The 13,975-nt window shown below is 41.4% G+C and overlaps 1 protein-coding gene across 1 annotated transcript; it reads left to right on the forward strand.

Moving 5' to 3' along the window:
* Positions 1 to 1,279: 1,279 nt before the first annotated feature.
* Positions 1,280 to 6,220, forward strand: hspb7 (heat shock protein family B (small) member 7). Its single transcript, XM_086043017.1, has 3 exons — positions 1,280 to 1,589; positions 4,566 to 4,690; positions 5,941 to 6,220. The coding sequence occupies exons 1-3, from the start codon at positions 1,427 to 1,429 to the stop codon at positions 6,118 to 6,120; spliced, it is 468 nt and encodes a 155-aa protein (XP_085899143.1). The 5' UTR covers positions 1,280 to 1,426; the 3' UTR covers positions 6,121 to 6,220.
* Positions 6,221 to 13,975: the final 7,755 nt, after the last annotated feature.

Raw genomic sequence — 13,975 nt, forward strand, 5'->3', positions numbered from 1 at the left:
TTTTAATGCTAATTTTAATGTCGTCAGTGAAAAAAACCAATTTTAACTTCATGTCCGTCACTAAACTCATACTTAGTTGTATGAACTGCAGTTTACGTTTGCTTCGCATCTGAGTTGAACAACCCACTGCAATGAATCAGAACAAATGTATTCAACACTTATGAACATGCTAGCTTGTGATGTACCAAAAATGTAAAAAGCTCCTCATTGAGGTCCAATGGGCATAACCACATCTATCAAAGACACTGACAAAGCCATGCAATTGAATTTGAATGTTCAGGATGTCATCAGCCAGACGTCATGAGTTGCAGATATTAATAGACACAAAGCATGACACCCCTAACTCCCCGACAGCTTTGTTTTCCAGCACATTCTTTCCATCTTTGTTTGGCTCGCAACTTCACCTCGAAGATAAGATATTTTCCATCTTGCTCAGAGCTGAGTTTGTTTGTCATTTCTCTGTCGATCAGCAAGTTAACATAAAAAAAGTAAAGTTAAAGCAGTTGCCATAATGAATGAATGATGTCATTACTGAATGTTTTTTAAGTTCAATATTATGGAGTGCTATACAGTATTTATTCATTAAAATACACATTGCACCAATTTGTTGTTTTTAGGGGGGGAAGACTGCAATGGATTAATAACAATATTGTTCAATTCAATGGGAAAAGATTTATTTGAAATACAAGTATTTTGAGTGCTGTCACTGAATAAATGAAACTTGTATCTCAAGGCTCTTTTTTTTTTTTTTTACATTTTACTTATGTGGCATTGTGATTCCCACAGTAGTGCTTGTGGGCAGCTAAAAACTTTTTTTTTTTTCTTAATGCACATGTTAGGTTGGCTACCTATATGGTCATAGGCATTTACATTTTTTTTTCTTTTTTACATTGTAAAATCTCTGAAGTCAGTGTTCAAAACTAATGAGCTGGAAGTGGCTCCTGAGCCACATGTTGGATAGCCTTGTAGTAGGGTGATGCAGCACAGTATATACACACACACACACACAGACAGATAATCTATTTCAGGGACAGCGATGTAGGAATGGCAACTGTTCCCACATGCACACACACACACACAACATCACTTACAGGCGGTCTCGATTAACTTTTCCAAGCACAGAGCCTTCCTGTCGCTTGGTGCCGTGTGCTGACAAAAATAGACCATTATCACACATGTGAACACCCCCTGTCCACACAAGGACTAACACTGCTTGTATGGGACACAAGGGGGGAGTGGCCGTTAAATACTGCCAATATAGGAGAATGCACTGACCTCAAACACAAATTACGGGTTGATTATGAGAAGACAAAAAGCCAAGAGATAAAGTTCCGTCTTGTCACATTTACTTGGAAAGTGCGGAAGAAGAAGTCAGCCTCTCTGCCTTGTCCCTTCACTCGGCCTCCCCAAGCAACCTTAGCCATCCATGAGTGCGAGCAACTCTTCTGCCTACCGATCGGAGCGGAGTTTTCATCAGACGTCGTCCTCGTCTTCCTCCAGCAATCCGTACACGGAGAAGAGTCACGGGATGTTTTCCGAGGACTTTGGAAACTTCATGAGACCTGGCGGCGACACCTTGGGCTTTTCCAGTAAGTGAAAGGCAATTTAAAGCATGATAATAGAGTCAGATAGAGACAATAGGTGAGATGAACAGAGCTACCTGATAGCTTCAGTGTCAGACCATACAGTGTTGCCTTGAGAAACAACTTTAATTCATTCATTGACCACGCTTGTATTTTCTATCTACATGTTTGTCTATGAGGAAGCAGAGTCTGTGGACTCTGAGGTTAAACCCTCATATTGCTGGGTTGAACTGAGGTGGTTAAAAAGCTCCTCAGTGGCGGGGCAAAGGGGGCAGATGAGATCCGCCCAGAGTTCCTAAAGGTTCTGTATGTTGTGGGGCTCTCTGGGTTATCAAACCTATGCAACATTGCAAGGACTTGGACATCGGGGACTGTACCGTAGGATTGGCAGGTTGGGGTGGTGGTCCCTCTAACTACAGGGGAAATCCACTCCTCAGCCTTCCAAGTAAGGTCTATGAAGGGGTTCTGAAGATGACGTCAAATTTCAGATTCAGCAGGAGCAGTGTATTTTTCGTCCAGTCCAGTGGACCAGCACTGCACCCTCGCCAGGGCTCTGGAGGGTGCATGTTTGTTCAACCAGTGTGGTTTGTGGACTTGGAGAAGATGTTTCACCATTTCTCTTGGGGAATCCTGTGGATGTTTGAAAGAATCCAGGGGGGGAACCGGTGCTTTTATCCCGAATGCTCACTATGCTAATAGTAAATACCAGAAGACTGCATATTCTCAGTTGAACTATTTAATACAGGGGTGTCAAACTCATTTTTGTCATGGGCCAAATCATAGTTATGCTGTCCCTCGGAGGGCCATTACGACTGTGAAATGCACAATCGTTTTATATTATGACATATACACAAATTGATGGATAACTAGTTTTGAAATCAGAAGCCAATAAATAGTTTGTTTGTCTCTTTTCAGTTTGTTTTAAAGGAGGGATTGGTAACAAATGATTGAAATATCTCATATGTAGTAGTAAAAGTGAAGACAATTTGAAAGAAAGATGCCAAGTCAACACACATTGACTTGATTTGCCTTCGTGGCCCACTTAAAATGTCACGGGCCGGATCTGGCCCCCACGCCTTGAGTTTGACACCTGTGATTTGATGGATTCCAGAAAGGTCGATACACAGACGTGGAGCCTTTTCTGCAGAGCTGGGCATTATACTACAAAGTGAGAATCTGTTAATCGTCATCAGCGTTTAAGAAGCCTGTTCACAGCCTGGTCCCGCACTCAAATCTGTCCCCCAAGCAACAACACCTCACTCTTTTCCCCCCTGCGAAAAATAGACTAACGACGGACTGCTGATGAATAACGGACTAAATAAAAGAGGCTTCCAGCTATGCCTAGTCCATCTATTTTTAAATTTTCCCGTCAATCGTCAGCAAATCGGGCGTCCGTCAGTGACGAATAGACGGTCCGTCACATATGCGGCCCAGCTCTGCTTTTCTGCAATGTTGCAGAAGAAGCACTAACCCCCTCCCCCAGGATTGCCACTCTCATACTCTGTGACTATGTGTGACTCTACGGCCTTAACTCAAATCAACTAATAAGTGTGCCATGGGTGTTAAGAAGATGCTAAGCCAGGAGGAAAGGTCACAGTGACACAATGGGCAAGCTCAAGTCACCTATCTCATCATATGGGCCAAAGAAGCCTAATTTAACAAGGTACTCCAGAAGTATGGGGTCCAGCCTGTAACAGCCAGTGTCGAGAATTTTTCTGCAGTGCCAGCAACAAGTTGGATTTGTTTCCTGTGAGGGTTGGACTCTGTCAAGGCTGCATTTTGTCTCCAATTCTGTTCATGACCTTTATGGATAGAATTTCAAGGTTAGGCGACCTCAGTATTACATCCCTGCTTTTTGCAGGTGATGTGGTTCTTTTGCTCATACAACCACAATCTTTACTCGTGCTATCGTGTGCAAGTCACATACAATGACCAAAACTGAAACACTTAGCAATTTAGTGTCGTCCATCGGTCTAGCATAGGCGGTTCGAATCTGGTAGCAATGTTCAGGCCAATTTTTAAGGAGTAGTTTTGACAATTACCAATGAAACAACCATCCTCCACAAAACCAATAATATTACTGCATGTGCATGCGTGACCTTTAAATGTACTCGACAGGAATTTGTGCACTTGACGTGTCACAATTGTTTAGGGCACTATGATTGGTATCCGGTAGCTAGAAGCAGCAGAGTGGTCAGGGTGCACTACAATAGATACACACACACACACACACACACACACACACACACACACACACACACACCCACTGGAGAATGCTGGACTGCTTGCCAGCGGTGTGACTTCAGAGACAGACTATCTGGATGACGCCTGCACAAGAGGCATAACCAAATGGTTGCGCGGTTACTGGTGTACACACAAATACACGTGCGTGTGAGCCGTATAGTTCTCGACTGAGGTCACAATCACACACCGGGACAAACAGCTGTCACTGTCCACACTTCCATCATCGCTGCCGGCTCGACTCGTATATGCTTCACAACACTTGTATGCAATGCATATCAGTTGAAAGCGGGCTAGGGGCTTGGAGTGGAAATCAACCCAAACATGTTTTTTTTTCATGAATATGTTCTATGCAAGCCCACTAGTTGAATCAAGGCATTCTGATTAATATTGCGTTTGTGGAATATGAGTTAAGCAGCAAATTCCACCCGTTTTTAGCCATCTCAGGGGGCCAGGCCATTTTGTCATTTCTGTCGACTGAAAATGACATCACAACTACCCAGGGCTCAGGTAATGACCAATCACAGCTCGCCTGTTTTCTAAAGCTGAGCCGTGATTGGATAGAACATATTCTTGAAAAAAATATGTTTGGGTTGACTTCCACTTCAAAGCCATTTGTTATCTCATCACAGATAGGAATGAAGACAATGTGCAGCGCTGGTATTGGGTCGACATCCAAACAAGTCCTTTTGCACTCTTCCCAACACATCAGGTTTTTATTTTATTTATTTTCTTTTGCAGGCGGAAGTGGCAAGATCAAAGCGCTCGGGGATTCTTACCAGTTCACAGTGGACGTTCGAGACTTCTCCCCTGAAGATGTCATCGTCACCACGTCCAACAACCAAATTGAAGTCCGTGCGGAAAAGGTTAGCAGTGTTATTTGATTTGATGTTTTGTTGCCAGCAAGCAGGACAGTTTGCTTCAGACCACACACATTTTCTTGCATTTCCATCATAAATCCTAAAATGTACCATCCCATTTTTTTGTAGTACTAGGAGGCGGAGTAAAACCTTGCCACAGTTGCTTCTACTCAGGTAGCTCGTTGACTTGCCAGTTGAGTAGAAGCACCTGTGGCGAAAGCCAAATTGTGGCAGGGTTTTTACTTCCTGAATTTTGAAAAAAAACTGAATCCTGAACCTAAATTTCCCATCTCTGGGTAGCAGCCTATGGAGACGCACTTTTAGATTTATACTTTTTTTTTTTGTTACTGTGGAAACCATCCCCAGCTAGTCGCTGAAAAACATTGCGATTTGGGGATTTTATGGTCTTTCTGAAAAGCCCCCACCAGATGATGCTGAAATCCTGTCCAAAAGAATAGACATGGTTTGTAATAGTAATAGAACAAAATTGGCCAAAAGAAGTTCAGTATGTTGAAGTGAGACATCTTGATTGAGAAACTACCTTTGTATGTAGGGGAGGAGCTAAGTACAGCCTGGGTTGTTAGTGGAAATTAAATCTATGGACAATTTGTTTTGAAAGTTAGTGTAAGATGAGTTAAAAATAATAGCTTCTTTTGATATCCTAGCTTGCGTCAAATTTATGATTTAAACAATTGACATATGAAACTAGAATCCCTTTTAAGGTCTAGTGTCAATTGTTTCACTCTGTTCCGTTAACTAACTGACCGTACAGAGTGGACGATTAAAGCATGAACTTGCTTACTTAACTTTTATTGGAATAGGACAAGCCAATGCAATACAGTACGTTACTCAGTCTCGTCTTCAAGCAGAACGTCACTTCCTCTCGCCCGTTCCCTCACTTAAATCAGTCCGCAAGCAACATCAACTCAATCTAACAATCATATTGTTACATCAATTACTTGTTTCTTTGCTTTTCGCGCCACGGCTCGATCCCAATTACTGAGTCTCACAGATGTCACATGCTGTTGAGTGAGGGCCTTTCCAGTTTGGCCTTTCCAGTTTGACAAAGATGGCTTTCAAATCAGTGGTCCCTCTATCCAGATTTTACACGTTGTTGTCCGACCTTTTTGAGATGCAAAACAACTGCTGACTCTGAACCCCTCAAAAATACCAACCCAACCACCTTCCCAATCGGAAATATCAAATTCATATCTGTAGCTTTATCTGACATCCTTGTTGTTTTAACTTATTGACAGTTGGCCAAGGATGGTTCCGTGATGAACACATTCACCCACAAGTGTCAGCTACCAGAAGACGTGGACCCCACCTCTGTGACGTCATCACTTGGCCCCGAGGGGACGCTAACGGTCCGGGCGCAGCGACACCCGGCCAAACACGAGCACGCACAGACCTTCCGCACGGAAATTAAGATTTAGATGAGGATCCACATAGATATACAGTACACCACTCTAAAACGCACTTGAAATGAATGCTTTTACTATATTATCAGTTGTGTGAATAAAAGTCTAACGCTTTTGTGTTTTTGTCATTTGGGGCCCTGCAATATGTCCTGTTCATCAAAAATAAGCAAATATTGAAATCCTAAACAATACTTTTGTAGAGAAAAGTAATCTTTTCTAACTGTTAAACATGAAATTTATGGAAAGAAATTTAAAAAGAAAAAAGAAAAGCTTTTGATCGCAAATTAACTTTAACTGGATTACTTAAATGTTTGGTTTGCTGGCTAAAAATCAACATCAATCAACATTGACTTCGATTGTAGTACATGTACATCCATCCATTTTTTTAAAACAGTGCTTGACCTCATTCGGGTCACGGGTGAGCAAAGCCTCCATGCTCCTTGTTGGTAGGCCTCGAACCAATCACTTCCAAATATGGGCAAGCTTACACTAACGCCGTCAACACAAAGAAAACAAGTGCAGTGTGAAAAGAGCTTTATGAGCAACATTACTTGGAGCCAGTCTGACACCATGTGGTTAGATGGCAAAATTGCAGTTCTACTTTCCAACCACTCTCATTCATTGTGTGCTACTGCATTTTATAATTTACATAAAATTGTACCCTTAAAAGTTGTTCTACCTTATCTTCGGAGGCCGTGATATGGCGGGTTACGGTAGAGGTTTTAGTGACATGTATTTCTTCCGGCGTCTTCCTCGCTAAAGAGCACCGACATGAGAGGAAAGTGTCTCGTTGCCACTTTATTCAGAGTTGAACAGCCTCGCTCTAATTCACCTATTTCTCAGGAAATGCGCCGTACCAAACCGACTCAAAAAGGAACCAATTCTTAAGCAGAATAAAAATAAATATATAGGCCCTACTCACAACACAATATTGCAGCATGTTAGAAAAACAAGAAATGCAAAATATGTGCGATTCCAAAATTAATATACAAAAATGAAAATATCTCTTTGGCAACTAAATCATGTATTGCAGTCTAAATCATGTGTGAAAACAATCAGTGAGGACCGCTTGTGTAGCGTCTAAAATTTGAAATCTATCCCATGGCCAGCAGAGGGAAGCACCGGTGTTTGAAAACCGCTTAAAAAAAAAAAAGACAAGAAAAATAAAAAAAAGTTGGGTCTGTAACCTACAAGATTTTTATTTTGATGATTAAAATACAATATTTAAAGATTAACATGCTACTTATTTTTGTTTTTCTTAAAAGCGTTCTTGTTTAGTCGTCCCATTAAAACAACACAGTCATTTAGTGGTTAGCTAGTCTGCCTCACAAACAGTTGGGAGGTCAAGGGTTTGAATCTCGGCTGCGTCCTCCCTGTGTGGAGTTCTTCATGCGCTTACGTTGGTTCTCTCTGGGTACCACAAATTATGATGAGTATGCATCTCAAACCACACATTACCTTTAGAAAAACAACAAAATGTTTTCTTTCATTCAGTCATATACGTGTGTAACATTAGGTTGTAAATTATGGGTCTATCAAAAAACCATATGTATGTGAATTTGCAGGTAAATCCTTGAATAAAAATGGGAATATAAGTGACTTTAAAGTACAACCAACCTATAAAATGAAAATAAGTCTTCTAAATTTGACTCACCCCAGAGAAGAGTGTTGTTAACAAGCCAGCCAAATTTGAATGATTAAAGAAAAGTATATAAAATGAGGTTCCAGAATTGTGAAAAATCAAGCCGTTGTTAGGGCAACAATGAGGCACTCTAAAGAAGCCACGCCAGTGCCAAGGCACTGTCCACATTCTGGCTGTTAAGTCAACCCAAAAACATTTTACCTCGCTCTTCTGCCCTCTCTTCATGATGCGCACGCACTCAAGGTTGACAACGAGGTTTTCCAAAACACCCAAAAGGAAGATGCATTTTTTTGGGTGTTTGCATATCTAACTGCCTGATGTGAATGAAACTCATGTCGGACGCCCAATTACGTTTTAGCCAAGTCCCCCAAAAATCAGGAAAACTGAAACTGCATCTACACACTTCAGTACTACATTGTTCTCAAGAACACATGGACGTGCACATGCACATGGTTTCAGCAATTATCGTCAAACATGTATAATGTAGTCAGAAAAAAAAAAATCCCTAAATTAATTTTACAAGTTACAGTATTTAAAAATTACATAGGCCCGACCGGTAAGGATTCTTTGAGGCTGATGACATTTCCAATATTTGAGAGAATAAAATTCCAATAGCCTATAAACAGAGCTGGGCACTTGACCCTTTTATGCCGGTCCGTCCTCCGTCCGCTACCTGGGTAGCCTTCAGTCCTCATCCATCCGTCCTCATTCATAAAAATTATCATCCTCAGATCCCGTCCGTCCTCGTCCTTTTAAAGTTCTTCCGTCCTGGCTAATTTCCCATGCACATCGCTTACCGGCTTGGAGTATCATGAGTGGGTTGAATTGTTTACAACTGTTTAACTCACAAAATCACAAATCCCCCAAATCAAATAGTGCCTGAACTCATCTCAAGAGATAAATGCAATGAGCTTGCCTGCTCCTTTAGTGATAAAGTACAATCCATCAGGTCAAACATCATTACAAACTAGCCAAATTCCAAAATGATGCAGCACTTCAAATCACCAAGGAATAATTTGGTTACCATGACAGAATTTGATAAAGTGGATCAAAAAACTATAACAGATTTGGTTCAGCAGCCGAAACCATCAACTATTTGCCTTGACCCATTACCGTCTGACTTTTTCAAAACTATTGTGAATTCTTTTCTATGTTCAATGTCCCCAAATGACACCAGTTCAATCAGCGTATTGTGTCACTGACTAGAGCAAATTAACAACTGGATGAACCAAAATTTCCTTCAGCTAAACCAAAACAAAACAGAGGGAATTGTTTTCTGCAATAAGGAAAAGAGGATTGCTGTTACAAAATACCTGGAGTCACTGTCTTTAGAAACCAAAAGACCAAGTCTGATATCTTGGGGTACCGATAGACTCAGACCTGACTTTCAGCAATCATATACAATCAATCACTAAATCAGCCTTTTATCAGCTGAAAAATATATCCAAACTGAAGGCTTGCATCAATTAGTGGAACTGAGAGTTCAAGGTAAACATGGTGAAGCTTCATTTAGCTGTTACGCTGCACGCAAATAGTGTAAATGCTTTTAAATCCAGGTTAAAAACTTTGCTTTATTCCTCATACCTTTGATTAAGGTCCTCTAGACAATTTAAAATCTTTTATATATTTTAGAAACCCACTTTTATTTCGTTACTTTTAAATGTTTTTAAAGTTTTCTGCTAATGTGCTTAAATGTTGTAGTTTGTTGGTTGCTTTTGTTTTCTGTACTTTGCTTTTGAAATGTTAACTGTTGTGTTTGTAAATGCTTGTAGGCGTTGTCTTTGCTTGTGTGAGGCACATTGAGTTGCCTTGTGTATGAAATGTGCTATATAAATAAAACTGCCATGCCTTGCCTAACTAAGATAGCTTTTAACTGCCAGCAACCACGATCGTGATGTGATGATGAAAATGATGATGATGTGGACGGAACAAGCCTGGGGACATCACGAGAATATTTAAGATTACGTAATAGGACAATACTATTGGGTTTTGTTGCACGTTTTCACTTTTTATTTCGTTATTTCGCAATGAAAATAATTATTGCAAAATAAGGCAATGTTATTTTAGGAGGAGAACGAACGTCTTCCACTTTATAGCTTTCAGTGGTTTTTTTGGTTGTTTTTTTTATCTCGCCAGTGTAATGGGAGTCCACTAGAGGGCAGACTACGCCTGTGAGAACAATATGCAGGCAGGGAATGCACATGAAAACGCACTCCAGTGTTCTGCAGGCTTAGCAAAGCTTAGCTTTTTAAAAGAACCCAACACAACATTTCAGCTGAGACTTGAGCCGGTTAGAGACGGTTACAGGGACGGACAAAAACATAGAGTGCTTAGTCCGTCCTTTTTAAAATAATTCTCGTCCTCCGTCTGACAGTAAAGGAATGCCCAGCTCTGCCGATTAATGAAAAAAATAGTAGTATTATGTCATAAATCACGTGGAGGAGGACCCAAAAGCAGGAGGCAAAAATGAAGCTCAATATAAAGTATTTAATTTAAAGAAAACAAAAAGGCAAACAAGGTCCTGGGATAAGACCAAAACAACCAGGACCAAAACAAACTAAACAAACACTAGGACTTAACTTGCCTTTGACAAATGACAACCCACAATAAACCAACAAGAACTGAAAGAAAGCGGGGAACTAAATACAGACAAGTTGAAGATACAACGATTAACACCTGGACAAGACACGGAGTGTAGGAGGGAGCTGGTTGGCCAACAAAAGGGTCCGGGATGACAAGCACAGGTGGACTCAATAACTCAACGAGAGACTGACAAAGGAACACAAGGAAAAACATGAAACTAAAGTCAAAAACCAAACTCAAAAGACAGACTATGACAGTATTAGTTCAAAGCGAAAGTCAAGTCAACATGTTCTTTACAATAATATGTTCTATGCGGCCCCACTCGTCTAATCAGGGTGGAAACGTCACATGCTTAAACCAGAAAACAGATGAGCTGTAATAGTTGTTACCTGAGCCCTTGGGCACTGTGATGTCATTTTCAGCCGACAGCAAGTGTTCCTTTGTAAGATTTTTGTTGCTTAATTCATCCATCATCCATTATCCTCACAAGGGTCGCAGGAGTGCTGGAGCCTATCCCAGCTGTCAGTGGGCAGTAGGCGGGGGACACCCTGAATTGGTTGCCAGCAGGGCACACAGAGACAAAAAAACATCCGCACTCACAATCACACCTAGGGGCAATTTAGAGTGTCCAATCAACTTACCAACTTACCGTTTTATTAGTTGCATGTTTTTTTGATGGGGGGGGTTGAATGTCATTAACTTTGTCTTATGTTGTAATTTTTCTTTTCTTATGTTTTGATTTTCGCAGATTCTAGCCGAACTAGTACTGGCCGATTAAATCGGCCGGCCGATCAATCAGTCAGCAGCCCCTAATAATAACCATTATTGTTAACAATTACAATTTGGTAACCATAACATGAGAAACAGCTCTCAGTATGATGTAGAATTGACGCCACTTCACAGGCCTGTTATAAAACACTTTCATGAAGCGCTTGTATCGGTTCAACTTCTCACTAACTGTAGCCATTTTTTAAAAAAAAGAAATAAAAGCACACTTTGTCTGCTCTTGAGTTGACTTTTATGGTTTGACGCTGACTGACCTTTATGTCCCGACAATAAAGATGGCATTAACATTTGCCTAGAAACTTTATCTTGGATCCGAACGAGAACATGATCTCATCTTCAAACCGCCGCTTTCATTTTGAACATCCTTCTCGAGACAACCTGTAACAGCAGCTCCTTGTTCCTCGCTGGCCTTCCTCCTTATTTTCTTTGCGCACGTGTGCCAAGGGCAACAGGGGGAATGCTGGGAAAAGTCCCGAAAAGGCCCAGCGACGGGCGACAGTTTTGTCCTCCAACACGGCGAGGAAAAGCGCAAGGGGACTTTCTGCGGCTTGCGCGCACATGTGAAGCTTGTTTCGCTTATTCAATCGCTTGCATCTGCGATGACTCCCACAGTGGCAGACACAATGAGAGCATAATATTAGGCTAAGGCGCACATGACATGACAGGCGTGGTGATGCATGTGTGTGTATGCGTATAAATGCTGCAAAACCACCGTCTGCTTCCCTCCCATTTGCTGAAGCTCCAAAATAGTCTTCAGAGGATGTGAGAGCGGGAAGGCTCTTTTTGCTGGCTAATGCTTCTGGTCACAAAGCTGGCGAGGTCTGTGAAGGCGACACCAAACGGAAGTGCCTTAATCCAATTCACTCCCTTCTCGTATTTTTTTTTTTTTTTTTGTGCAGGGACCACCTCAGCTCTCCTGATGGAGGAGAGCGCGGCCTCGGGGTCTAACTAAAACCTGCCCTCCATGTGCTCCCTAATTGCTTTAATGACTGTAATTATCTGCTGGGGTGCATGTTGTGCACGGGACGATTAATGGCCTCCACAACACATGCAGACAGGCGGAAATGAAGGGGGGAGCACTGAAATGTAAGGAAAGAAAATGCACACACTTTGGAGAGGGACGTACATCCTGCTGGTTAAAATAAATAGAATCATGACCCAGTCCTGGCAGTCTTTGTTTTGATGAGAACAGCAAAGATGTGCTACGAACGTTTGCTTCTTGGAAGTGTGCAGATGTGCAAAGGATGCCGAACCCACGCAGGTTAAAGTCAATAAAGCCTGCTTAAAATTGTAGTTTCACAATCATCCCCTAAATCTAAATGTAGTCAATAAAAATAATAATTCACAATGTATTTTTACAGCATTTCAGATCATACAAATGTGATATTTGACAACCTGATAGTCTCCTACAGAAATGATCCATAAAATATCGTTTTGAGTAGTTGATTTCTGGTTGTGAAATTAATATTGCTCACTCAGTTTGGTAGGTTAAGCATATTACGGCCTGAAAATCTTGTACATAGAATCAGACAAATACACGGAATCACTGGCGGAGCTTCGGGGGTGAGGGTGGCGTGAAATATGACTGGACCCCCCAGGTGCGAGGCCAGATAATTGATTTTTGGCTATTTTCTGATTCGTTCTGGATTTTTTATCCCACATTTCCCCCCATTCTCCGCAGAGAAAAATACAATGAATGTCTATCAGCGTTTTCTGATGAATTTTGGGGGTTTATATATATTTTTTGTGGACCCCCTGAGATAGCCATGAACCCCAAAAGGAGTCTAGCTCCGCCACTGCATAGAATGAATGATAGTAAAAAGCGTCAAAATAAGCCTCTTAGTTGGTTAACTTATATTAACTTTGAATTTCCTAAATAAAAAGTATGAACTTTAACCTGGAATCAGAAATAAAAAATAAAAAATTGCTCAAGTCATAAAAAATCTAGATTTTTGCTTTTACGTTTGAACTCTTAAATTTTAGTAGCTAGACGTAAACATTTGTCATTTAAAGTTATCTCTTCTTCACTCTGAATGTAATGTTTCAGAGAGTCCTCATCTCATGTGGCCTCGTAGAGCAATCAATCAGCAGCTAAGTTTGGGAAATTGAAGGAAAACAATTCATTGCTTTTTGACACCATGTGGCCAAAGTTTAATAGAGTTTACATCAGGCATCTTGTTTCAAATGGGAGCTTTTGAAATATGTCATCTTGGTTCAGGGCATAAAATCTTCCAGTGGGCCACTGTGGAGCTTGGAAGGGGAATTATGTGCAAAATCCCCATAAGGAGCAAGAAGACCAATATAGACAGAAATTGGAGGATGTGTTTTCTGGTCAGGAACCCAAAGCTAAAGTTAGCCAGGATGTAAATTCCACAGCGCTGCTGGTTTTTTTTCTCTCCCTTTTTCAATGCATGACAAAGAGGAAGGAGTAGGACATGAAAAAAAAATAGCTTTCCGTCATACTCATCTGAAAGGACGTGGAAGAAGCCGCAAGAAGATAGAAGAGCTGAGTCCCCACGCTTTGGGCACAATGGCCAAACATGCTAATGTGACCTCGTGTAAACCTTTAGCATGGCTCCAATCTCCAACTAAACCCCGCTGCCAGCGTCACCAACACCAGCAGGCTTCCCTCCTGTCTTGTGCCCCAAGCATGCCTGTTATTTACAGTCCTTAATGACTAGATACAAACTCGCACCCATTCAGGCCCTGCAGAGCCAGGATAATCACATTACAGCTGACGACAGGGACATCAAGCACAACTCCATCGGCCGGCGCTCGGTTTGGACACGCTCATGTGTGGATTTACATAAAACCAATGAGTACAATCAGCAGGCTCTGCCCCTCTTTTTCCATCTCGCA

The sequence above is a fragment of the Filicampus tigris genome, chromosome 1, assembly GCF_054856515.1.
Source record: "Filicampus tigris isolate MCC_2025a chromosome 1, RoL_Ftig_1.0, whole genome shotgun sequence".
In the NCBI taxonomy this organism is placed as follows: domain Eukaryota; kingdom Metazoa; phylum Chordata; class Actinopteri; order Syngnathiformes; family Syngnathidae; genus Filicampus; species Filicampus tigris.

Excerpts from the sequence above, each read along its gene's own strand:
- hspb7 (XM_086043017.1), top strand. The coding sequence starts at position 1,427 with ATGAGTGCGAGCAACTCTTCTGCCTACCGATCGGAGCGGAGTTTTCAT. Across the intron at positions 1,590-4,565 it reads CGACACCTTGGGCTTTTCCA|GCGGAAGTGGCAAGATCAAA; the intron begins GTAAGTGAAAGG and ends TTTCTTTTGCAG. Across the intron at positions 4,691-5,940 it reads TTGAAGTCCGTGCGGAAAAG|TTGGCCAAGGATGGTTCCGT; the intron begins GTTAGCAGTGTT and ends ACTTATTGACAG.